At 40.7% G+C, this 26679-nt stretch overlaps 1 protein-coding gene across 1 annotated transcript in view; it reads left to right on the top strand.

Annotated features, from left to right (window-relative positions):
• The window catches only part of LOC132404022 (probable E3 ubiquitin-protein ligase HECTD4), a 314805-nt gene that overhangs the window by 158710 nt on the left and 129416 nt on the right, over window positions 1-26679 (top strand). Inside the window, exons 25-31 of the mRNA XM_059987975.1 lie at window positions 820-1062; window positions 7215-7407; window positions 9094-9198; window positions 14359-14447; window positions 15805-15980; window positions 17931-18066; window positions 26161-26302. Coding sequence (XP_059843958.1) covers window positions 820-1062; window positions 7215-7407; window positions 9094-9198; window positions 14359-14447; window positions 15805-15980; window positions 17931-18066; window positions 26161-26302 — 1084 coding nt within the window. The remainder of the gene's footprint in view (window positions 1-819; window positions 1063-7214; window positions 7408-9093; window positions 9199-14358; window positions 14448-15804; window positions 15981-17930; window positions 18067-26160; window positions 26303-26679) is intronic.

Raw genomic sequence — 26679 nt, 5'->3', positions numbered from 1 at the left:
CTCCCCGGGTCCCCTCTTCCTTCCCTTTCATCTATGATCCACTCTCCTCTCCTGTCAGATTTCACTTCCTCCAGCCCTTGAAATTTCCCATCCATCTCATCCATCACCCTCTAATTACGCTGCTTTCCCCCCCCCCCCCCCCACCTTCCCACCTTTATATTCAATCTTAAAGAAAGATCTTGGACTAAAATGTTGATTGCTTATTCCTTTCCATGGATGCTGCCTGATCTGAGTTTCTCCAGCATTTTGTGTGCATTGCCTTGAACTTCCAGCAGCTGCAGAATTTCTCATGATTATAATAAACAGTGGATTATTTATTGCATGATTTTTTGAGACTTTCTAACATTGGAATTTGAGAGGTTGATGTGAAATTTGATAGACCTATACATGGATTTAGATGGAGTAATTAGAAGTTATTCGCGCATGTTTTAAGGAGTAGAAGGCATAGATTTAGAGACATAAGTAAATGATTCAAAGGAAACATCACTGGTGAACATGATTATTTGAGGCCTTCAATGGGAAATTGATTAGGTAGGGAAGAAAATATTTGACAAGTTTTCAGGTAAAACCTACAAAGCAAGTGGAGGAATGGAATTGACTTCTCTATAAAGGGATGGTAGAGACTTGAAGAGTAAATGATTAACTTCTAATTCATGGAGATTGTCCTGTACATAAGAAATCAGGAATAATAACAGAAATTATCAACAATTCATATCCATCATTGACTTGGATCAATTAATGTGCAAACTTATAAGTGATATCGTGCAGTTTTTGTGTTGTAAGTGAACATCAGAAATCTTCCCTATCTTTTGCTGACAGATGCCAATGGCAGGTAGAAGCTAATGGTGCCTTATCTCCCGCGTTGACACCAAGTCCTTCACCTCTGCCACTAACTATCGAAGAAGACCGGGAGTTCACATATCCTTGCGATGCACTTGCACCACCTCCTCCAGTCACTGGGCATTACTTTGATTTGCCGAGAATACGCCTGCCTCCTGGAATAATGGGAAAGCTCAGGGAAATCTCTGGCCGTGCAAGACCTCAGTTCAGGCCAAGTATTAAGTGAGTAGAGTCTTAATTTCTTTTCAATTATTACTATCATTATTATTATTATTCAAAAATACATAGGTACATCAAAGTAAGAACACTTACAATACCTCAAAAAAAATTATCTTAAAGATTGAAAATTTTTGTGAATTTTAAAAAAACCCTATTAAGCAAGAAAAGTGAGGGGGGGGGGAAGAACCCATTGAGGGCACAACCCCAGAGCCATGTGTCATATAGAAAGCTTCTAAAAATAAACATCTAACTGCCAACAAGAAGAAAAAAATATATCAAAGCAAAATTTGCATTTAGATTGTGGAGGAAATCTATCAGTTAACTGAAATGATAGTAATGAGCAAATGAGCCCCATCTCTTCTCAAAATCAAATGAAGGTTCAAAAGTTCGACTTCTAATTTTCTCCAAGCTAAGACACAGCATCACTTGAGAGATGTGACAAAGTAGGAGCTGATGTATCCTTCCACGTCAAAAAGATGGCCCTCCTAGCTATCAATGTAACAAACGCAATAACATGTTGGTCAGACAGAAAAATACCGTGAATATTTTGAGAAATTATTCCAAAAAGCACAGTCAATTTATTACGTTGTAAATTGATTCTAAGTGCTTTAGAAATTGTTGAAAAGACTGACTTCCAGAGCATATGTGTCAGTGTAGCTATCTCAGTTTTACATCTATCCCAATACTTGTCAACATTGGGAAATATTTTAGAAAGTCTCTCTTTTGTCCAATGGTAACAATGTACAATTTTAACTTGAATCAGTGAGTGACTAGCACAGACCGAGGAAGAGTTAACCAACTTCAGAATCCACGTCCAATCCTCCCATATAAAAGACAAATTGAGTTCTTTCTCCCAATCCTGTTTAATCTTAAGTAAAAGACACTTATCCTATTGTAATAATAAATTATAAATTCTTCCAATAGAACCTTTCATCAAGGGGTTCATATTCATAATAGTATCTAACAAGTCAGCCTGCAATATATAAGGAAAATCACTTAAATATTTTCATTAAAAATGTCTAACTTGAAGATATTGTAAAAAGTGTGAATATGAAAGAGAATATTTATCGACTAATTGTTCAAAGGGCATCAATCTGCCTTCTTTAAATAAGTCCAAAAAAGACTTAATATCTTTATTTTTCCAAAGTAAAAAAATTGGATCACTCCAGGAAGGTTTAAAAAAGTAATTACGATAAATTATACTACAAAGTTTAAATTTTTAAGATTAAAAAAAATTGCGGAACTGGAGCCAAATTTGTAAAGAGTGCTTAACCACAGGATATAAATTTAAATTAGCAACTTTAGCTAATTGTATAGGTGAAGCAACTCCTAATAATGAAGTTAAATAAAACTGTTTCACAGCTCTCAGTTCCAGATCTACCCAGATTGGCCGGTCATTCCTATCATCCCAATATAACTAAAAGGACATATATCGCAAATTACAGCCCAATAGTACATTCTTAGATTAGGCAATGCGAGACCTCTGTCCTTTTTCAACTTTTGTAAATTATTTTTACTGATCCTTGGTCTTTTATTATCCCAAATAAAGGATAGAATAACAGAGTCAATCCGATCAAAATACTTCTTAGACAAAAAAACAAGAATATTCTGAAATAAATGTAAAAATTTTGCTAAAATCATCATTTTAACTATATGAATACGACCAACAAGTGAAAATGTAAGTGGGCTCCATCTACTAAATGAGTACTTCATAGAGTCCACTAAAGGAGGAAAATTAGCTTTATAAAGATCCTTATATTTTTTTGTAATTCTGACACCTATCTAAAAGAATCCATAACTTTGAAAGGAATATTATATATAGAGACAAATTCATTTAAAAGAAGTAATTCACTTCTACTAAAATTTATATTATATCTTGAAAAATCTCTAAATTTGTCAAATAGTTTTAGCAAAGCAAGAGTAGATTCTTCAGGCTTAGATAGATATACCAATAAATCATCAACATAAAGAGAGATCTTGTGCATGGTCTCATTCATAAAAATCCCATGAATATTTCTAGCTTCACGAAGAGCAATAGCAAGGGGTTCTGATATTAAGTTAAGTAACAAAGGACTTAATGGACAACCTTGTCATGTCCCCCGTGATAGCTGAAAAAGGGGAGATCTACAATTATTGGTGACAGCAGTAGCAATAGGAGCTTTATATATCATTTTAATCCAATTATTAAAATTAATACCAAAACCAAATTTTTCTAAAACATTAAATAAATATTTCATTCAACTCAATCAAATGCTTTTTCAGCATCCAAAGATATAACACATTGTGGAGTTTTAGAAGAGGGCGAATATATAATGTTAAATAATCTCCGAACATTTGAAAAAGAATAACGACCCTTTATAAAACCTGTTTGATCTTTAAAAATGATTTTACCCAAAATACTCTCGAACTGATTGGCCATTATCTTTGAGAGAATCTTAGCATCAACATTCAGTAATGAAATAGGTCTGTATGAGGCACAATCAGTCGGATCTTTATCCTTTTTGAGGATTAATGAAATAGAAACTTCATAGAAAGTAGAGGGTAAGTCACTTTTCACAAAAGAATCTTTAAACATCTCCAACATATATGGAGAAAACAGTTTTCCAAATTTTTTATAAAATTCTACAAGATAACCATCAAGTCCCAGGGCCTTACCAGATTGCATTGAAAAAGTAGCTTTATGAATTCCGGATTCAGTAATTTGGGCATCAAGAATTTTTTCATCCTCAGCAGAAATTTTAGGGAAAACAATCTTTCATAAAAAAGCATTCATTTCAGAAGAATCTACTGAAGATTGACAATAGACAATAGGTGCAGAAGTAGACCATTCGGCCCCTCGAGTCTGCACCGCCATTCTGAGATCATGGCTGATCATTCACTATCAATACCCAGTCCCTGCCTTGTCCCCATATCCCTTGATTCCCCTATCCATCAGATATCTATCTAGCTCCTTCTTGAAAGCATCCAGAGAATTGGCCTCCACCGTCTTCCGAGGCAGTGCATTCCACACCTCCACAACTCTCTGGGTGAAGAAGTTCTTCCTCAACTCTGTTTTAAATAACTGACCTCTTATTCTCAATCCATGCCCTCTGGTACAGAACTCTCCCAACATCTGGAACATATTTCCTGCCTCAATCCTATCAAATCCTTTAATTATCTTAAACGTTTCAATCAGATCCCCTCTCAATCTCCTCAATTCCAGTGTGTACAAGCCCAATCTCTCCAATCTCTCTGCGTAAGACAGCCCTGCCATCCCAAGAATCAACCTAGTGAATCTACGCTGCACTTCCTCAATTGCCAGAATGTCCTTCCTTAAACTTGGAGACCAAAACTGTACACAATATTCCAGGTGTGGTCTCACCAGGGCCCTGTACAAATGCAAAAGGACATCCTTGCTCTTGCACTCAATTCCCTTTGTAATAAAGGCCAACATTCCATTTGCCCTCTTCACTGCCTGTTGCACTTGCTCATTCACCTTCATTGACTGATGAACTAGGACTCCTAGGTCTCTTTGCATTTCTTCCTTACCTAACTCTACACCGTTCAGACAATACTCTGCCCTCTTGTTCCTGCTTCCAAAGTGGATAACTTCACATTTATTCACATTGAATGACATCTGCCCACTCACCCAGCCTATCCAAGTCTCCCTGTATTCTCCTAACGTCCTCTTCGCATGTCACACTGCCACCCAGTTTAGTATCGTCAGCAAACTTGCTGATATAGTTTTCAATGCCCTCATCTAAATCGTTGACATAAATCGTAAAGAGCTGTGGTCCCAATACAGAGCCCTGTGGTACCCCACTAGTCACCTCCAGCCAGTCTGAGAAACACCCATTCACTGCTACCCTTTGCTTTCTATCTGCCAACCAGTTTTCTATCCATGTTGAAACCCTGCCCCCAATGCCATGAGCTCTGATTTTACTCACCAATCTCCTAAGCGGCACCTTATCGAATGCCTTCTAAAAATCTAGGTACACAACATCCACTGGCTTACCCTCGTCTAACATCCTTGTTGCACCCTCAAAAAACTCCAACAGATTTATAAAGTTCAGTATAAAAATCTTGGAAAATCTTATTGATTTCTTCATATTCCCGAGCCAGGGTACCATCCTTTCTATGAATTTTCAAAATTTGCCTTTTGGCTCCAGCCGATTTTAATTGAAATGCAAGTAATTTATTATTTTTATCTCCAAACGTATAAAATTGGCTCTTTAACTTAAGTAGATAACCATCGATTGGTTGAGTTAATAATAGATTATATTGTGATTGAAATTCCACCCTTTTTTTTAAATAAGTCAATATTAGGGGAAACCGCATAGACATTATCTAATCTTTAATTTGTTTTGAAATTTTATCTAATTCTGCTTTTGTCTGTTTTTTGAGTTTAGCTGAATAAGAAATAATCTGACCACATAAAAATGCTTTGAATGTATCCCATATAATTAATTGGGACATACCTCCTATATCGTTTAAAAGAAAAAAAATTCTTTTATCTGGCTTTCAATAAAACTGATAAAATCAGAGTTTTGCAATAAAGTCTGAGACATGCGCCATTGTGGACGGACCTTTACCTTTTACCTTTCTATGCATATAAAACACTTAAGAACGTATATTTCAGCACTGGGTGATCCAGTGACAGATCGCTCCCAAGCGCTCAGTCCATCCGTGCCAAGTTGATGTGGAGATTCAAAAAGCCAATAATTAAACCACTACATGAGCAAACAGTCCTGATGAAGGGTCTCGGCCCGAAACATCAACAGTGCTTCTCCTTATAGATGCTGCCTGGCCTGCTGCGTTCCACCAGCATTTTTTGTGTGTTGTGTTAATTAAACCACTACGTTGCTTAGTAATAATTGTAGCTTTCATCGGGGTAGGGCCTTTCTCACTTTATCCTTTAAAATTGTTCAGATAGTTGACCGACTGTAGCCTAACACTTTTTCAATACCCGATGGCGTTTCACCTCTTTCCAATCGCTTTATTATTTCCACTTTATTGTCAATCGTGATTATTTTTGTGAACAGGAACACTGCAAATTCAGAGCTCCGCTGCCGAGTACTAATGCCCACTGCACTGAGACAGGTTAAATAAGGTCTGGGGTTCCACTGGGTCCTAAGGTCTATTGAGACAGATTGAATAAGGGACTTGAGCATCTGTGTTTTTTGGTATCCACAAGGGGTCCCGGAACCAATCCCTCACGGATAAGGAGGGCTGACAGTATTATCGACAAATGTACTTCAGTACTCTTCCAGTAGTGAAAGTGTAGATGTTAATTGGAAGAGATTGTATGTTGAATATTTTAGCTAATCATTTAATTCTATAATGTTCTTCCAGGTTTGATAAAAGTTCTTGGATTTTTCAACTAAGTTTGAATTAGTTCTTTAATGACCTCTGCATTTCTATATCTTGTTGCAAAAGTTAAGGGATAACAATCTGGAAAGTATGCTGAATTTCCTTTCTACCTTCCCATTCTCATGGCAATGAAGGCCACTGTAGCAAATATATCATTATCCCAGAATAGATCAATTAGTAAAGGCTAGTGATCAAAGCTGAGATTTTTTTTGTGATTTTAACACCATGCAGGATACCTTGTGAATCCTGATTAAGGGTCTCGGTCCAAAACGCCGACTGTTCACTCTTTTCCCTAATTGCTGCCAGAGCTGCTAAGTTCCTCCAGTATTTTTCGTGTGTTACCTTGTGAGATGTTCATTTTGACAGAAGTAACAGCAAAATTTCTATCATTACAAAGGTAACAGCTTAATAGAGTAATAATAAATCGTTCCGCATAGTGCCCCTCTTTCTTTTGCATTACACCTTGACCATAGGAGTTGGAATCCCATTTTTCAAGTTGTAAGCATTTATCAATTCCATTTTCTTTCTGGATTCCTATGATTATGTATTTCCAAATATAATAGTTTTTTTTTAAATAGGCTGATCACATGCTGGAGAAAGATTAGGGTCATTGCATTAGGCTGCAATAAGTTATGCTTATTTAAAAGCTTTGGCAGGTAGATATGTTTTTTTTGGACTAAGATATCATTTATGGAATAGCTAAAATTTTAATTATCCACCTTGAAATTATTCAACTACTTTTTTATATTAAGAAAAATTGAAGTGTGATTATGTAGATCCTGCTGACATTATTTCTTCGTTTGCAGGGAAGTGATTCAACCTGATGTGATGGAAGAAATGGTCGTGTCATGTGTGATCAAGCATTTGAATCTGATTGATGCACTGCAGTCTCTGATTAATTTCCAATATCGTGAAGAGCACCTGGAAGAATATGACCTTTTGTGTAAAATAATGGGGGAAACTTTTAAAAAGCTAAATGCTATGGAGAGGCAACTTCAGGTATTGTTGGGAACACAAAAGAACATTGTATGTTTGTTTTCGATGGTTTTAGGGTAGAGGCAGTGCTAATTTTGGGAAGGGAGAATGAAATGGAGGATTTGGAGGAAGTAGATCGATGGAATCTTCATTTTTTTTCCTGATACTTTCCTAATATGAATACAAATACGATCAAAAATTTTGCCTGAAATGGAAGTCCATGAATTAGTGTTGCAATTTATTAACTTTGTCTTTTTTTTAGTGATACGAATAGCAAACAGTGAAGAAATGTTCAGCAACATTTCTCTCAATCCGGTTCCACTACACAAATGAAAAATCCAGCTTAGACTGAGTGTCTCATCTTGATTACACAACTATAACCTAGCTAAAAGACCATAAGATATAGGAGCAGAATTAGGCCATTTGGCCCATTGAGCCTGCTCTGCCATTTCATCATAGCTGATCCAATTGCCCTTTCAGCCCCACTCTCCTGCCTTCTCCCCTTATCCTTTCATACTCTGATCAGTCAAGAATCTATCATGCTCTGCCTTAAATATACATAAGGTCTAGTCCTCCATGGCTACCTATGGCAAAGAATTCCACAGATTCACTACTCTCTAGCTAAAGAAATTCCTCTTCGCCTCTGTTCTAAAAGGAGACCCCTCTATTCTGAGGCTGTGCCCTCTGGTTTTAATCTCTCCCACCAAAGGAAATATCCTCTCCACTTTCACTCTATCAAGGCCTTTTACCATTCGATAGGTTGCAATGAGGTCATGCCTCATTCTTCTGAATTCTATTGAATACAGGCCCTGAGCCATCAAATGCTCTTCATGTGACAAGTCATTAAATCCTGGAATAATTTTCACGAATCTCCTTTGAATCCTCTCCAGTTTCAGCACATCCTTTTGAAGTTGAGTGGCTCAAACCTGTTCACAGTATTCTAGGTGAGGCCTCACCAGTGCTTTATAAAGTTTCAATGTTACATCCTTGTTTTTATTTTCTAGACCTTTTGAAATGAATGCTAGCATTGCATTTGCCTTCCTCACCACAGACTCAACCTGCAAATTAACTTTTAGGGAATTCTGCACAAGGACTCCCAAGTCCCCTTGCACCTCAGTTTTTTGTATATTCTCTTTCAATTTAGGGAATAGGCAACCCTTTTACTTCTTCTACCAAAGTGTATGACCATACATTTCCTGATACTGTATTCCATCTGCCATTTCTTAGCCCATTCTCTTAATCTGTCTGTCTGTCTGTAGCCTCCCTACTTCCTCAGAATTATCTGCCCCAACATCTTTTTTTCATATCATCTGCAAACTTTGCAACAAAGCCATCAATTCCATCATCCAAATCATTGACATATACCATAAAATAATCAGTCCCAACACAAACCCCTTTGGAACACCTCTAGTCACTGGCAGCCAGCCAGAAAAGGCTTACTTTATTCCCACTCTTTGCCCCCTGCCAATCAGCCACTGCTTTATCCATGGTCGAATCTTTACCATGTGCTCGTAGCTTGTTAAGCAGTCTTGTGTGGCACCTTGTCAAAGGCTTTCTGAAAATCCAGGTACATGCAAGTACACTTTAGTTGAATACCCTTTATTTCTACAAACAGAAAACTTCTCACTCCTGGATAGGTATCCAGATGTTTTCTTACTTGATGTATGCTTAAAGATGCTCCAGCAATAATGTTAATATATTGTCTTGTAGAGCGTAGCAGAGCTTGAGCAGAAATGGCAGAGTGAGATAGAAGATAGTCAGCAAGGAAAACTGGAAAACAGTACACCATTCTTCCATGACTATCACTTCAATGAGGTTTGTATATGAACATAAAAAGATGAACGTAAATTGAGAATTAGCCTACTGACTTTTCTGTACTTGGCCTTATTTTGATTAGTAGTGAGTTAATCCAGTCTGTTAATTAATCACAATTAGAATTGTGTATTGTTTCCATCCGAGTGTCACTGAGAGATGAAATACACCTTGGCTCTCCTTTGTGCCTTCTTGATTGTTGGGAGCTGTCAGTAACTTATTGGACTTTTAAATTATTAGCACTGTAAGGCTTAGATATGTAAATTTCAATGCTGATGTGTCTTTTGGGCTGCTCTCAAAAATTGGTTTTAAAACTTAATTATTGCTTGTTCTAAAACAAAATAGCCATCTATACTCTTAACAACAAAGAGCTTTTCTGAATAGCTAAATTGTATTGGGCAGTATTACTTGAGTAAAGAATATTGACCAAAATAGAGAGATAGCAGTGCTTGAATGTCAGATGGTGCAACAAAATCCATAGCCACTGAACCGCTGTAGAGGTCATTGGCAGCAGTCTACCATCACTGCAGAACTTGTATGTGTCCATGACAATGAAACTGGCTAGAAAAATCGCTACTATCCCAACAAACTACCTTTTCCACAACACACACAAAATGCTGGTGGAACGCAGCAGGCCAGGCAGCATCTATAGGGAGAAGCACTGTGGACGTTTCGGGCCGAGATCCTTCGTCAAGACTAACTGAAAAGAAGGATAGTAAGAGACTTGAAAGTAGGAGGGGGAGGGGGAAATGCGAAATGATAGGAGAATACTGGAGGGGTTGGGGTGAAGCTGAGAGCTGGAAAGGTGATTGGCAAAAGGGATACAGAGCTAGAGAAGGGAAAGGATCATGGGACGGGAGGCATAGGCAGAAGGAAAGGGGGAGGGGAGCGCCAGAGGGAGATGGAGAACAGGCAGAGTGTTGGGCAGAAAGAGAGGAAAAAAAGGGAGGGGGGGGGAAGAAAACTAAATATATCGGGGATAGGGTAAGAAGGGGAAGAGGGGCATTAACGGAAGTTAGAGAAGTCAATGTTCATGCCATCAGGTTGGAGGCTACCCAGCCGGTATATAAGGTGTTGTTCCTCCAACCTGAGTGTGGCTTCATCTTGACAGTAGAGGAGGCCATGGATAGACATATCAGAACGGGAATGGGACGTGGAATTAAAATGTGTGGCCACTGGGAGATCCTGCTTTCTCTGGCGGGCAGAGCGTAGCTGTTCAGCGAAATGGGCTCCCAGTTGGTGTCGGGTCTCACCAATATATAAGAGGCCACACCAGGAGCACCAGACACAGTATACCACACCAGCCGACTCACAGGTGAATTGTCACCTTACCTGGAAGCACTGTCTGGGGCCCTGAATGGTGGTGAGGGAGGAAGTGTAAGGGAAGTATATCTACTATAAGCTTACAGACTCTCACAGCTACCTGGACTATTCCACCCTGTCTCTTACGAAAATGCTATCCCCTTCTCGCAATTCCTCCATCTCCACTGCATCTGCTCTCAGGATGAGACTTTTCATTCCAGGACGAAGGAGGTGTCTTCCTTTTTTAAACAAAGGGGCTTCCCTTCTTCCACCATCAACTCTGCTCTCAAACACATCTCTCCCATTTCCCGCACATCTGCCCTCACCCCATCCGCCCTCCACCCCACTCGGGATAGGGTTCCCCTTGTCCTCACCTACCACCCCACCAGCCTCCGAGTCCAACGTTTAATTCTCCATAACTTCCGCCACCTCCAACGGGATCCCACTACCAAGCACATCTTTCCCTCCCCCCCCTTCTGCTTTCTGCAGGGATTACTCCCTACGCGTCTCCCTTGTCTATTCGTTCCCCCCATCCCTTCCCACCGATCTCCCTCCTGGCACTTAACTTTGTAAGCGGAACAAGTGCTGAAGAAATTTGGCCTGTCGCCTAAAACCGTCACTAATTTTTATAGGTTGCACCGTAGAAAGCATTCTTCTAGGGTGCATCACAACTTGGTATGGAAGTTGTCCTGTCCAAGACCAGAAGAAGCTGCAGAAGATCATGAACATAGCCCAGCACATCACACAAACCAATCTTACATCCTTGTACTCACTTTACACCTCACGCTGTTGGAGCAGTGCTGTCAGAATAATCAAGGACACGACCCACCCAGTCAACACCCTTTTTGCCCCTCTTCCCTCCAGGAGAAGGTTCAGGAGCTTGAAGATTCGTATGGCCAGATTTGGGAACAAATTCTTTCCAACTGTGATAAGACTGTTGAACGGATCCTGACCCGGATCTGGGCCGTACCTTCCAAATATCCGGACCTGACTTGCACTACCTTACTTTCCCTTTTCTATTTTCTAATTATGATTTATAATTTAAATTTTTATTGTATTTACTTTGATTTGTACTTCAGGGAGCGCAAAGCGCAGAATCAAATATTTCTGTGATGATTGTACGCTCTAGTATCAATTGTTTGGTGATAATGAAGTAAAGTGCTATACCTGCCCTTACACTTCCTCCCTCACCACCATTCAGGGCCCCAGAAAGTCCTTCCAGGTGAGGTGACACTTCACCTGTCAGTCGTCTGGTGTGGTATACTGCGTCCGGTGCGCCCAGTGTGGCCTTTTATATATTGGTGAGACCCGATGCAGACTGGGAGACCGTTTTGCTGAACAGCTATACTCTGCCTGCCAGAGAAAGCAGGATCTCCCAGTGGCCACACATTTTAATTCCACGTCCCATTCCCATTCTGATATGTCTATCCATGGCCTCCTCTACTGTCAAGATGAAGCCACACTCAGGTTGGAGGAACAACACCTTATATACCGGCTGGGTAGCCTCCAACCTGATGGCATGAACATTGACTTCTCTAACTTATGTTAATGCCCCTCCTCCCCTTCTTACCCCATCCCTGATATATTTAGTTTTTTTCCCCCTCCTCCCTTTTTTTTCTCTCTTTCTGCCCATCACTGCCTGTTCTCCATCTCCCTCTGGTGCTCCCCTCCCCCTTTCTCCCTAGGCCTCCTGTCCCATGATCCTTTCCCTTCTCCAGCTCTGTATCCCTTTTGCCAATCACCTTTCCCACCCCCTCCAGTCTTCTCCTATCATTTTGCATTTCCCCCCTCCCCCTCCTACTTTCAAATCTCTTACTATCTTTCCTTTCAGTTAGTCCTGATGAAGGGTCTCAGCCCAAAACGTCCATAGTGCTTCTCCCTATAGATGCTGCCTGACCTCCTGAGTTCCACCAGCATTTTGTGTGTGTTGCTTGAATTTCCAGCATCTGCAAGTTTCATTTTCCACAAGCTCCCTTCTGGATAGCACTATATAGCTAATAAACACTGTCAGGCTTCCAGCAGGTACAAGTATCAGGGATGATGAAGATAATTTTTCTGAAGATCCTTTTTCACTATTTGGCTATTCATGCCAAAATATCACACCATTTTAAAAGTTCCTTTCCCAGGAGGTTAATCTGATTAACCATTATAATTAGCCCACCACACCCCTCTATCCATTACATCAGCATTTCACTGTAAACACTTTAAGAAACTCTTTAATAATGCTGCTTACCTTGTAGATATGTGTTTGTATTTATGTTTTATGTACATTTATTCCATATAGTACTTCTAACTTTATATAATTCTTTATAATTGTTGAATGGTTCAAAGGTTCAAAGATCCAATTTAATGTAAGAGAAAGTTATACAATATACATCCTGAAATGCTTTTTCTTTGCAACCATCCATGAAAACAGAGGAGCACCCAAGGAATGAACGACAGTTAAATGTTAGAACCCCGAAGTACCCCCCCCCAGCTCTCCTCCCTCCTGTGCATGAGCAGTAGCAAGCAACAATACCCCCTCCCCCCACTGGCAAAAAAGAGCAACTGCTTCTGCCACCGAGCACTCAAGTGTGAGCAAAGCAATAGCAAAGACACAGACTTGCAGTTACCCCAAAAACTTCGCATTTCACCCGGTATTCGACATAACATAGTCTCTCTCTCCCTCTCCCTCTCTCTCTCCCTCTCCCTCTCCCTCTCCCTCTCCCTCTCCCTCTCCCTCTCCCTCTCCCTCTCCCTCTCCCTCTCCCTCTCCCTCTCCCTCTCCCTCTCCCTCTCCCTCTCCCTCTCCCTCTCCCTCTCCCTCTCCCTCTCCCTCTCCCTCTCCCTCTCCCTCTCCCTCTCCCTCTCCCTCTCCCTCTCCCTCTCCCTCTCCCTCTCCCTCTCCCTCTCCCTCTCCCTCTCCCTCCCCCTCTCCCTCTCCCTCCCTCCCCCTCCCCCTCCCCCTCCCCCCCCTCCCCCTCCCCCCCTCCCCCTCCCCCTCCCCCTCCCCCTCCCCCTCCCCCTCCCCCTCCCCCTCCCCCTCCCCCTCCCCCTCCCCCTCCCCCTCCCCCTCCCCCTCCCCCTCCCTCTCCCTCTCCCTCTCCCTCTCCCTCCCACTCACATTAGGGAGAAGGCAGTGTCTCAGTTTTCCCAGCAAGCAGGGAGACATAACAAACAACTCACTGATTTACAATGTTAAAAGTCTGTTAAGTCACTTTTTTGGAGCTCTGTGCCGGAAGATCTCGGGTCTTTGGGCTCACAGCAAATATCCCGACTCTTCCGACGATACCCTCGATCCGCCCGTCTCCAGAGCCCCGAGATCCTAGTTTTCCAAATCTGAGCCGGACTCTTAGGCTGAGCCCTTGGCATGCCGAACAACAACGGTCAGTTATGAAGCCTCAAGAGCAGGTTCCATTCCCGCAAAGAACCAAAGTCAGTGTATAACTCCAGGTCAGGGTCTTCCAAAGAACCCTGAAGGTGAAAAATAAAGATAGTAAAGATGGAAATAGACCTGTTTATGAAGATGCAAGCGAAGGAGTCATCATTTAGCACCATCATTACTCCACTCCACCTCCAGAGATGTTGTTTATTGTTGCATTTTGAGCCAGCACACCACAGCAAATTCCAAGTATATATAAGAGTAAATGGTGTTTTTGATGTACATATCCTTAATATTTACCTAGTATCAGCTTCTGTTTTACTATCCTGTCCGAGAGTGAAATGTGTGAAATTTTTTATAATTGGAATTCTATGATGAACTTCTGAAAGCTATAATGTTCTCTAGCATAGAAAACATAGCATGTAATGGTTAATCATATATTGGCTAAAGTTGATGAGTTAAGCCTAAAATATAATTTTAATAGTTTTATTTTTCTCTAGAGTAAAATGAAGGAATTAGAACTGCTATGCTCCCTGAAGGAAATGCCATTTGACTGTAATGATTTGGAGAATGTTGTCCTTTTGTTAAGGTAAGATGATAGTTGCTCTGTTACTTATGAACAAGGGGATTAGAAAGTATGGAAGTCCTGTACTGTTAAATAGCCAGCCAACTATCACTTGATTATTTCTTGATCTGTGACCACTCAAATAAATTGTTGATTTGCTCCACCATCCTCAGTCCACAAAGCTAACATGTATTAATGCCTTGAAGGAATGAATTGAGATAGAATAAACACAAATAAAAAGCACTTTTGCACTGGAAGTATCACAGGATAGTATTTTCTATAGCTTGTGGTCTAAGTAGAAACTTCCCAGTAGAACTGTGTTGACTGACTTTTCACTCGATTCACAAAAAAAGTATGCACTACTCTGTGTATCACTAGGTGTACGCATTTGTCGTCATAGTAACCTTATGTAAGAAAATATTAACTGAAATCTTAAATCAACTATTTGTTCAGCTTACATTTGAGAAATGAAGGCCAGAGAGAACATTTTATGGCCTTGTGTAAGTGAACTTGCTACCTTATTTTAAAACCACTCTCAACTTTTATATGACCTTGTGTTGGTTGGAAATCCCAAGGGTTTCCACTGGGGCATCGTCAAAAACAAGATGTTAAGCCACCTAAGTGATATAGGCTTACATTTGATATGGAAGTACTTGTCAGGATCATCATAAGTGGGGAAAGAAGAATGATATAAAGGGGGAGTCTTAGACCACTGTCTTGATGGATGGTAATATTATTAAATTTGGGGTATTGGAATTGGAGTGCAGCTACCTGAGGGTTGTAGACGTGGAAGAAGTTAGAAATGACAGAGGGCAAAATGACTTGAAATAAGAATGAAAATTAAGGATTGTTTACCTAGGAGTTGGTGTAGCTCAGTAAGCAAGACAGCAGCATGAATGGGAGAGAGCTGTGTCAATGTGAGCAGACAGTGTTTGATGCATGAACAAGACAGCAAAAGATAAGAATGACCTCAAGTTTAAGATTTGAATTACCTCAGTTTATGATTGAATGATTGAATAGCCAAGTTCAGAAGTAACAAGGTCGTGGATGAAGATTTCAGCAGTGGATGAGCTGAGATGGGACAGAATTGGACAATGTTGCAGTGTTTGGAATAGCTGACCACCTTAATTGAGCAGGTTTCAACGCCAAACTTTGACTCAGTATGCAATATAACATCAAGCCTGCAAATGTCCTGGTTAGGCTGTGGATGAAAACTGTTGCTGACCGGTAAAAGAGAAGAAATGACCCTGGAGGCAGTAGTTTCTTTCACCAGTGTCACTGGGCATACCTTCATTCTCATGAGTAAATTTCAATTGAAATGTAATTATTGATGCTGCTTATTTTGTCTGCTCCTTAACAAAAATACTTTGCTCCTGTGCAGAGAGAAATTTGGTCAGGAGGTGAATTCTTTGGCACCGAAGTCTTCGCATTCCTTATCAAAAACAAAATCTTTAGTTAAAAGCTTGATGAATCGAGCTGAGCTATTGTTGCACGTTACAATAGCAGCACAGTCTGGTCTGACGAGGAGTATTTCAGGAACACCAGCCGATACGCCAGGTACAGAAATTTTAAAAAAAGCAAAAAAATGCTGTAAATCATTGCAGGAGATGGGGAAAGAAAAGTTGTTTCAAGTCATTGAGTTTTTTTCAGAACTAGATGAGATTTGAGCCAAGAGAAGGAGAAAAGAGGGGCAGATGAGAGACAAAATGAATGTCCAATTGAAAAGCATCAACAGTAGAATTATTGCCAATAGTTCTTATCTCCCAAGATTAAATGGTATGATCTGAAATTGTTAAGATAACTGTCAAGTGCCAATGGCTTTGAACTGCCTAATTTAGTAATGCAATGCTGCTCCATGAATTTTCATTAGAACAGTTTGTGAAGCCAAGGGGAGCAAGGTCAGAAAGGGAGTGAGTGGGCTGGAGAACTGTTGCCAGAAGCAGTTTAGCTTGTGGATTAGTGCTATGTTGCAAAAATACATCATCCAGTCTGCATTTAATTATACCAATCTGGAGGAAACTGGATTGTGACCAGCAGAGTTCACTAAGTAGAAAGGCATCTCAGCAAATTGCTATTCTATCGTGGAGCACTTGAGGTCCTGGAGACTGGAAATAGAGGGGATAAAAGATGGTACTGCACCTCCTGCCTTGTCCTAACTGATATGATGAGCAATGGAGCTGGTGTTGGAGGTGATTGAAAAGTGGACACATTGCCTTGGAGGAAAAGTCAAGGAACAAAATATTTGGGGAGGGGGGCATTGAAATGGAAGCTCTGATCTGTTGTTGTGTGGCGTAAAGTGAGGTCAGAAGGAATGTTCTGATTCTAGGTGAGGGAAGTGCAGAAACAAAAAAAGATGATTTGAGTTCTGTAGTCCATGAATTAGAATCCTCATCATAGGAAAAATGAAGGTGGCATTGGCAGAACTGAAAAAATGAAGACTGAGAAAGTGCAGAAATAATAGCTGTTACAGTGAACAGGGTGGAATGAAGTATAGTCAGTGGCTTTTGGTCATCTTATCTCTTTTGAGCTGTACCTTAAGCTCAAGGACAACTTAATTTCAGTGTTTTTTGTGTGTGTTCTGGGATGACTTGTGAGGCCACTGTGGGAATTGAAAAGACTCTTCCACAAATGTGGCAGAAGATGTTATTGTGGGTAATGGTCAACAGCAAGTTCCCAGTGAAAGGGTTAACAAATTCAAGTAAATGAGTGTGCCAGCTGGAGCTGTCACTGGTGAGGATTAGGGCAAGCTAAATTTCGAAATGAAGTAGCTTAGGGTGCGAGAAGGCAATGCTATTGTCTTCCTACGTAGTAAGTGAGGAGGAACTGAGATAAAGAATATTTCACATTTGATAAGTAGCAGAGTTGGGACTCGAGCAGGTTCCTGCAGCAGTATGGCTTCTGATGCTGAATTAGAGGTGGGGGTGGCATAAGAAGAAGTGGGCTTTTGGTGTAGTTGGTCTGTTTTTATATTGAATACATTCTTTACTTCAGAGCTCTAGTCTGCACTAAACGGATGTCATTGAGGTGATGGTGGAATTGATGTTTTAAGTGCTCTTATTCAACAAGGGAGAATGTGGGAGCGTTGGTCCTGAGGTTATGAGGTCATAAGGGCCAAAGAACTGATGTTACTTCTCTTATAGAATGTACAATTTTGCTGATAACAATTGAAGTATAATAAGATTTGATGTCCAGTTAAGAGTATATAATCAACAAAACACTTGTTAAATAGGCTGGTACTGGCCCATGTACAAGGTATGAAAAGGATTGCCACTAAGCAGGAGTATTCAGTTTGAATCAAATCCATGAAGCTACCTTTACCCAGTGGGTTTTAGGTTTTCGCAATCCATGTAGAAAGAGAAAAATTGGTACTGATGTATAGCTGCAGTTTAAAAATGAAAGTACAGAATTGATAAATGCATGATACACTGTTCCAGCCGACAAGCATGAAAATCGCAAATATTTAGTCTTTGTTTTTCTGACGTATCCCATGCTTGCTTATTTTACCAGCATGCAAATCATCTTCTGAAACCAAGATGATTTCTCACACTGTTCGCCAGCCTGTCTTCCTACGCAGTATGTCAGCACCCTCTGACCTAGAAATGATTGCAAATGAAGATTTAGAATTCACTCGAGCCAATCAGAGGTAAAAAATTAAACTAATTTACATGTTGGCATAGTATTGATCATATCTCTCAGTATTGTAATTATGTTGTGCTTGTTTTCTTGAACAATTTCAGATTAGTCTTTCTTTTTAATTAGTTTTTTGAGAATTAGGTGTTACTGAAAGGCCAGCATTGATTGCCTGTCCTTGGTTGCTGTTGGTGAACTACAGTAGTCTTTCTGTAGAAAATACACACACTGTGCTGTAATGTTTCCAAGGAAAAATAGTCTGCTGTATGGAGGGAATGCTGCAGGTGGCACTATTTTTAAGTGGCTACTGCCCATATTTCGGTTGCATTTTGGGGGCCGCTATTGGAATTCAGTAACTGGAGCTCATAGATTTGACATTGTTGGAGGGGATAAATGTTTAGGGTGGTGGATGGGTCCCAGTTGAAAGACCTGCTTTGGATAGTTGTTAGTGTTACAGTTGTGTTCATCCAGTAATGCAGAGAGTAGAAAGGTACAGCACTTACCCGGCCATTCAGTCCACGATGTTGTGCCAGTCTTGATGTCAATTTATACTAAATGTCCTCCTTCTGGGTATCTATCATCCATATACCTCCATTCCCTTCATACTGATGTGTATGGCTCAAACCCTTTCAAACTCCATCAAATTGCCTGATTCCATTACTAGTCTTGATATTCCAGACACCTACTACTCTGTGTAAACAGACCTTTATACTTCTCACCCCTAACCTTAAAAATGTGTATGGCATTTCTATCCTTGGGAAAAGATTCTGTCTGCTTACCCAGTGTGTGCATAATTTTAAAAAAAAACCTCTTTCAAATTTCACCCAGTCTTCGACCTTGTAGGGATATCAACTTTTATAGCTCACTCTAATCCAGACAGCATCTTGGTAAACCTCTTCTGTACCCTTTTCACAATCTCCATATCCTTCCTGTAATGCAGTGACCAAACTGCGTGCAAGACTTCAAGTGCGGTCTGAATAATGTTCTGTATACAGTACTGTGCAAAGGTCTTAGGCGCACATATATAGCTAGGGTACCAAAGACTTTTGCACAATACTATAGAAATGTTATGTATTGCACTGTACTGCTGCTGCTGCAAAAAATTTGAGTGTTCATAAACCTGATTCTGATAGGGGTCTCTATTATGGACTGGAAGTTGGAAAGGGGCAGGGAGAAGGAAATCAGAATTGAGAAAAGGAGAAAGGAGAGGTGAGGGTTTGGGAAGCACCAGAGAGACATTCTGTAATGATCAGCAAACCAATTGTTTGGAATCAAATGACTTTATCTGGTATCTCGGGACTGTGTTTGTCTTCACCCACATCACCTGCCCCCCCCCCCCACCCGCTCCTGGCCCTCTTTCTCTGCCACCTGTCCCACACTTCTGCAGTGCTCCGCCCTCACCTTTCCAGCATTCTTTGCTCCCGCCCTCCGCACCACGTTGACAAATACAGTACTGTGTAAATCTCTTAGGCACCGTATATAGTACTGTATCTGTAACATGACTTCCTTACTCTTTTATAAAATTAGCACCCCTACCAACTAAGACAAGAATGCCATATGCAATAATTTCATGCTCTCTATCCTGCCACCTGTTGTCCCGCTGCCGTGGTTCCCAAACCCCTGCCACTCTAGTTTAAATGACTCAAGTATATGGGTTCTCTTCCAACTCAAGTGCAAGCTGGCTTGTTTATATGGGTGCTACCTCCCCTTCAAGTGAGCTCAGTGATCCATATATTTCTTCTATTTCAGCTCCTTAGCTATGTATTGAACAGCACTATGTATCTATTTCTTACAATCATGTGGCACAGGTGGTAATCCTGACACTTCAATACTGGGTGTACTGCATTTTAACTTCCTAGCTAGCTCCCTAGAATACCTTTGCAGTACCTCAGATTTACTCTTGCCTTTGTCATTAGTACTTAAATGGATTGTGACCTCTGGCTGCTCATCCTGCCCTCTCAGACTGTCTAGTACCTGCTGTGAGGCATCCTTAACTGGAGCATCACATCATCTTGGGAGTCTCGATGGTGGCCACAGAATTACCTATCTGAGCCCTTTACTCTTTGTTTCCCCATCACTATTGTTCTGCCTGACTTTATCATTCCATTCTATGCCTCAGCCAGGCACAGTGGCACTAACCTAGCTACTGCTGGTGGCCTCTTTAGAAAGTTATTTCCCCTAAAATTACCTTTATGGGTATGCTTATTACTGAGGGAATGGACACGGTGCAACCCTGCACTGTCTGTCTGTTCCCCTTACTTCTCTGGTGTTTACCTGTCTATCTGTAGCTTACACCTTAGGTGTGACCTTTTCATTAAAATTCTCATCTATTCCATTGTGCTGATGTGTTTTGTAAGCGGTGGGAGTTTTGGAGCATCAGACACCAAATCACTTGCTGTGTAATACCCAACATCTTGTGGTTATAGTGCCAACGTGGGTTGTCTAGTTCAGTTCCTGGTCATTGGTAGGTGTTTTGCACAGAGTGGTGTATGCCTTTAGAATAATTATCAGGGGTGATACAATGGGACCTTTAAAAGGCTTTTAGATAGACATACAGATGTATGAATAATGGAGCATTATGGACTGTATTGGAGGGAAGGGTTATATTGATTATGGAGTAGGTTTATATAGATCGGCACAACATCATGGGCTCGAGGACCTGTTCTGTGTTGTACTGCTCTATGGCTTATGATTAATGATCAAAAATACATATTTCTGACAACCTTGATGTTGGGTGGTACAGGGCTTGAATATTGAGACTCTGTTACTGGAGGTGGTCAATGATTGGCACTTTTGTGATATTAATGTTACTTGCCAATTGCCTGACTGAATATTGCCTTTGTCTTTTTGCATATTGGTACAACCATTTCATTTGTGATTGGAAATGGATATTTTGCAAACATTGCCAAATGGAGATTGAATGACTGCTCTGCAGTGATTCTTTGTTCAGACTGCAACAGTGACCTTGCCTTCTAATTACATATGATTTTAATTCTCCATCTATTCTCATTCTGACATTGGTATTTTGTCTAACACTCTTCCAACTAAGCCAATGTTAAGTTCAAGGAATTAACTCTTCCTCCCTCTGTGCAAATCCTTCTGATCACCAAAGTCTTTCCAGTATTTTTTATTTGTAGTTTGGATTTCCAGTATTTGCTGGGGGTTTTTTTCGTTTTTTTATTATGAATGTACCATGTAGGCTCATCCAGACAGTCAAGAGGCATGGGAGTCATGGAAATTTGGCTCAAGTAGTCAGAATTGGTTTGTCCGCAGAGGGTGGTAGTAGATGGAGCATATTCTGCTGGATGTTAGTGACTAGCAGTATTCCACAGCACCTGATCTGGGATCCCCACTTTTTGTGATTTTACTTTAAAATGGCTTGGATGAGGAAATGGAAGAGTGAATTAATAAGTTTGCAGGTGACGTGAAGGTTGATTGCGTTACGGATAATATAGAATATTTTTTAGGATCTAAAGGGATGTAGACAGATTGCAGAGCTGGGCAGAGAAATGGCAGACGGTGTTCAATTTGAACCAGCGTGATATGATATACTTTGGAAGATTGAACTTGAGGGTAGATTACAAGCTTAATGGCAGGATTCTTAGCAGTGTGGAGGAACAGAAGGATCTTGGGATCCACACCCATAGATCCCTAGCCGGGCAAGTTGATAGTGTGGTTAAGAAAGGCATATGGTGTGTCGACCTTCAATAGTCAGGGGATTGAGCTCAAGAGCCATAATGTAATGTTGCAACTCTATAAAACTGGTCAGATCACACTTGGAATATTGTGTTCCGCTCTGGTTGCCTCATTATAGGAAAGATGTGGAAGCTTTAGAGAGGGTGCAGAGGTGATGTACCAAGATGCTACTTGATTTGAGCACATGTCTTATGAGGAAGGGTTGAGCAACCTAAGGTTTTTCTTTTTGGAGCGGAGGAGGATGTGAGGCGTCTTGATAGAGGTGTATAAAATTATGAGTAGTTTTAATAGGGTGAAAAGCCAGTAGTATTTTTCCTGAGGCAGCATACCGTGGGACATCCTTTTAAGGTGAGAGGAAAAAAGGTTAGGGAGATGTCAAATGTAATTGCAGCTAATGAAATAAAGGGATGGTGCAGAATCAGGGGATATGCTGTGGGATGTGGGAGCTGGTGGAACCCATTGTGGTTCCTGGTGACCATATCTGCAGCAAGTGTTGGCTGCTGGAAGAACTCAGGCTCAAAGTTGATGATCTGGAATATGAGCTTCAAACACTGCGGCACATCAGGGAGGGGTAGATTTATCTGGATTCTCTATTTCAGGAGGTAGTCACCTCAAAACCTTAGCTGCCTCTGATTTTGGCTGTGGTCAGAGGCAAGAGAGTGTGACTGTGAGTGAGGCAGGTAGTGGGATCCAAGAGACAGTGCTGGAGGAGTCTTAGTCCTTGAGCTTGTCCAACAGGTCTGAGATTCTTGCTCCCTGTGTGGATGCTGTAGGAACAATGAGCAACCTAACTGTGGCACCGTAGTTCAGGGAGCCTTAAAAGAGGGAGGAGAGAAGAGAAATGTTGTGGTAATTAGGGATGGTATAGTCAGGGGAATAGACAGAGTTCTCTGTTGCGAGGATAGAGCATCCCAAAGGCTGTGTTTCTTGCCTGGTGCCCGGGCTTGGGACATTGATCTGACCGGTGCAGTGGGAGGGGAAAGATCCAGTTGTCCTGGTCCACGTGGATACCAACGACATAAGTAGAACGAGGACAGAGGTTCTACTAAGGGAATTTGAGCAGCTAGGGACTAACTTAAAAAGCAGAGCCAAAAAGGTGATAATCTTCCTGAGCCATGTGCAAGTTGGCATCGGGTCAAGAAGATTATAGAGTTAAATGCATGGCTCAAGGACTGGTGTGGGAGAAGTGTATTTGAATTCATGAGATATTGGAACCAGTATTGGGGAAGGAGGGAGCTGTATCAATGGGACAGGCTTCACCTGAATCGTGATGGGACCTGGATCCTAGCGAATCGCATAACTAGGGCTGAGGATAGGGCTTTAAACTAAATAGTAGCGGGGTGAGTTCAACAGGTTGGAGAAGTAAAGTAAAAAAGAAAATTGTGGATAAAGATAAAGAAAAAGCAAAAGATAAAAAAGAAGTAAGAGTAGTGTGAACAAAAATCAAGTGCAAAAGTGTAAAAGGTTAGAAGATTTTAAAAGCACAATGAGTGTAAGGACACTTTATTTGAATGCCCGTAGTATTCAAAACAAGGTCAGTTATGTCAAAGATGGATTGACCCGATGCAAAGGCGCAAGTACCAAGGACGCAATAAGACCATAAAGCAAATGATAAAACCTTTATTCTTTATTCATAGCATTCTATGGGGGAAGTTACAGACTGATCTCCCAAAAAGCCAGTCTGGACACTGCCCTCCCCCGAACACAATTCCACACAGTTTATAACATTGATCGTTACAGGAAATTTTATAATTATGTGAGTTAATACAGTTTTAGAATAGTTTCAATCACATGCTAAGATACAATTAGATGTAAAATCATTATTGGTTAGTTATTATTTCTGCCAAGGCTAGCATGGATACAACCTCAGTTCCATATGTTGACACCTCCCCCTACTCCCGAATGTTCTACCCCCCCCCCCCACACCATCCTTCCCCTATTTAGTTATGTTATACCTCAAAATGCTTTGTGCAACCAGACAATTCTTTATTTAGACCTATATCTAACACTATTAGGGAACAATGTCTGGTACGTCACTTGTTCTGGGTAAGGTTCCCTTTTGGCTTTCCAACAACTAACATAAGGTACCTTTAAGGTAATTGATCATTAGCTAATCATTGTCTTTTAATCTCTTTTAATCTATACCCCTATTTACCTATCCCTTTACTCCATCAAGTAAACTTGTGGCACAAATCAGTACAAGGGGGTATGATTTAGTGGCCGTTACAGAGACATGGTTGTAGGGTGGAGAGGATTGGGAATTAAATATCCAAGGATATCAGGTAATAGTGAACGATAGACAGGAAGGTAAGGGAAGTGGGGTAGCACTCTTAATTAGGATGAGATCAGTGTGATAGTGAAAGAGTGTATGATCTAAGGAGCAGAATGTTGAGTCCATCTGGGTAGAAATTAGGAATAGTAAGGGGGAGAAAATCACTGGTGGGAGTTGTCTATCGGCCACTGAATAATAACATTACAGTGGCACAGGCAGTAAACAGAGAAATATCTGTGGCATGTAAGAATGGAACAACAGTTATTATGGGGAACTTTAACTTGCACATGGATTGGGTGAATCAAGTTGATCAAGGCAGTGTTATGGGAGACTTCATAGAATGCATCCTTGATGACTTTCTTGAACACCGTGTTACTAAAGCTACAAGGGAGCGTACTATCTTAGATCTGGTCCTTGCAATGAGACAGGTAAAATTAGTGATCTTGTAGTTGGGGATCCTCTTGGAAAGAGAGATCACAGTATGATTGAGTTTCTCATGCAAATAGAGAGTTCAGTAGTTTGATCTAAAACCAGTGTATTATGCCTAAACAATGGAGGCTACAATTGGATGGGAAAACAATGGGCTAGTGTAGACTGGGAAAACAGGTTGTATGGTGGAACAGTTGAGGAATAGTGGAAGACTTTCAAAGAGATTTTTCATGGTGCTCAACAAAAGTATATTTCAGTTTAAAGCAAGGACAGTAAGGATGGGAGAGCCAGCCCTGGATAACTAAGGAAATAAAAGAAGGCATTAAACCAAAAGCTCGTGCATACAAAGTCGCCAAGAGTAGTGGGAAATTGGAAGATTGGGAAAACTTTAAAAAGCAACAAAGAACCTCTAATAACGAGCAGTAAAGAAAGGGAAGCTAAAGTATGAAAATAAACTAGCACAAAGTAAAAAACGGATAGTATAAGTTTTAATAATTATACGAAACAGAAAAGGGTGATTAAAGTGAGCGTAGGACCCTTGGAGGACAAGAAGGAGGAATTGTTATTGGGTACTGAGGAAATGGCAGAGGCTTTGAATGACTCTTTTGCATTGGTTTTCTTGCTGGAGGACACGTCTAACATGCCAAAGAGAGATGTTATGGATATGATGGGAAATGAGGACCTCGATTCAATAGCAATCACTAAAGAAGTAGTGCTGAGCAAATTTGTGAGCCTGAAGATAGACAAGTCCCCGGTTCTGATGGAAGGCATCCCACGGTACTGAAAGAAATGGCAGAAGTTACAGTAGAGGCTTTGGTGATGATTTACCAAAATTTTTTGGACTCTGGGCAGGTCCTGGCGGTTTAGAATACGGCGAATGTCATGCCACTGTTCGCAAAAGGCAGGTAACTATAGGCTGGTTAGTGTAACACTTGTTGTTTACTTGGATTTCCAGATGGTGTTCAGTAAGGTTTAGGGGTAGCAGGAGGGATAACTTCTTTACTCAGAGAGTGGTAGCTGTGTGGAACGAGCTTCCAGTAGAAGTGGTAGAGGCAGGTTTGATATTATCATTTAAAGTAAAATTGGGTAGGTATATTGATAGGAAAGGAATGGAGGGTTATGGGCTGAGTGCAGGTTGGTGGGACTAGGTGAGAGTAAGCATTCAGCTCGGACTAGAAGGGCTGAGATGGCCTGTTTCTGTGCTGTAATTGTTATATGGTTATATAGGTGCCACATGAAAGATATATCCTTAAGATAAGGATGCATAGAATTGAAGGTGATGTATTAGCATGGATACAGGATTATTTAACTAATAAAAAGCAGAGAGTTGGGATTCATGGGCGTTACTCTGGTTGGCAGTCAAAGGTGAATGGTGTGCCGCAGGGATCTGTGCTGGGCCCACAACTGTTCATGATATGCATTAACAATAGGGAAGAGGAGACAGAGTGTAGTGAATCTAAGTTTGCTAATGATAATAAATTGAGTGGAAAAGCAAACTGTGCGGAAGATACGGAGAGTCTGCAGAGAGGTCTAGATAGTTTGAGTGAGCAAGGGTCTGGTAAATGCTGTACTGGTCCCTGTACATATTTCTGATCATCTTGATGCGTTATGTATGGTGTACATGTGCATTGCCCATAAAGAATCACTTCATTTTAATATCAATAGGCCACTTTTGAACTATAGATGTTTGAGGATTTGTCTACCTCCTAGGAGACGCCATGGGAATAGTCATCGGAGCAGTTCCTTCACTTTGCTTCAGTCCTTAACCATTGAGGATAGCCGTGACAAGCCAACATATAGTGTGCTGCTTGGACAGCTCTTCGCTTTCATTGGGACTAATCCTGACCAAGCTGTAAGTGTTAGTCTTTCTAGAAAATTATATTTCATTTGCAAGTTTACTGTTAAATTCTGCGGTAAGCCAGTAAAAGAAAAGCTATACTTCTTTGGATGTATTGTTCTGTTGTGTGCTTTCTTTTTAATGGTCTGCATGATTTGTTCTTTTTCGAACATTGGATGTATGACTGTCTTTGTAATGTGTCACTCTCTGTGAGTTGTTCTGTGGCTGTCTGCAAGAAGATGAATTTCAACATTATATGGTTTATATACTTTGGTTAATATATTAAGTATAATTTGGCCTACTAAGCTGTTGTAAGCTCTTTTTTTTTTGGAAATTATGACAATGTATTAGATAAAGCATTATTTAGTGGAAGATACACCTGATTTTTCACT

Source organism: Hypanus sabinus, chromosome 13 (assembly GCF_030144855.1).
Source record: "Hypanus sabinus isolate sHypSab1 chromosome 13, sHypSab1.hap1, whole genome shotgun sequence".
NCBI lineage: Eukaryota > Metazoa > Chordata > Chondrichthyes > Myliobatiformes > Dasyatidae > Hypanus > Hypanus sabinus.
Note: the sequence above shows the minus strand (reverse complement) of the source record. Positions and strands in the feature narration are given on the sequence as shown.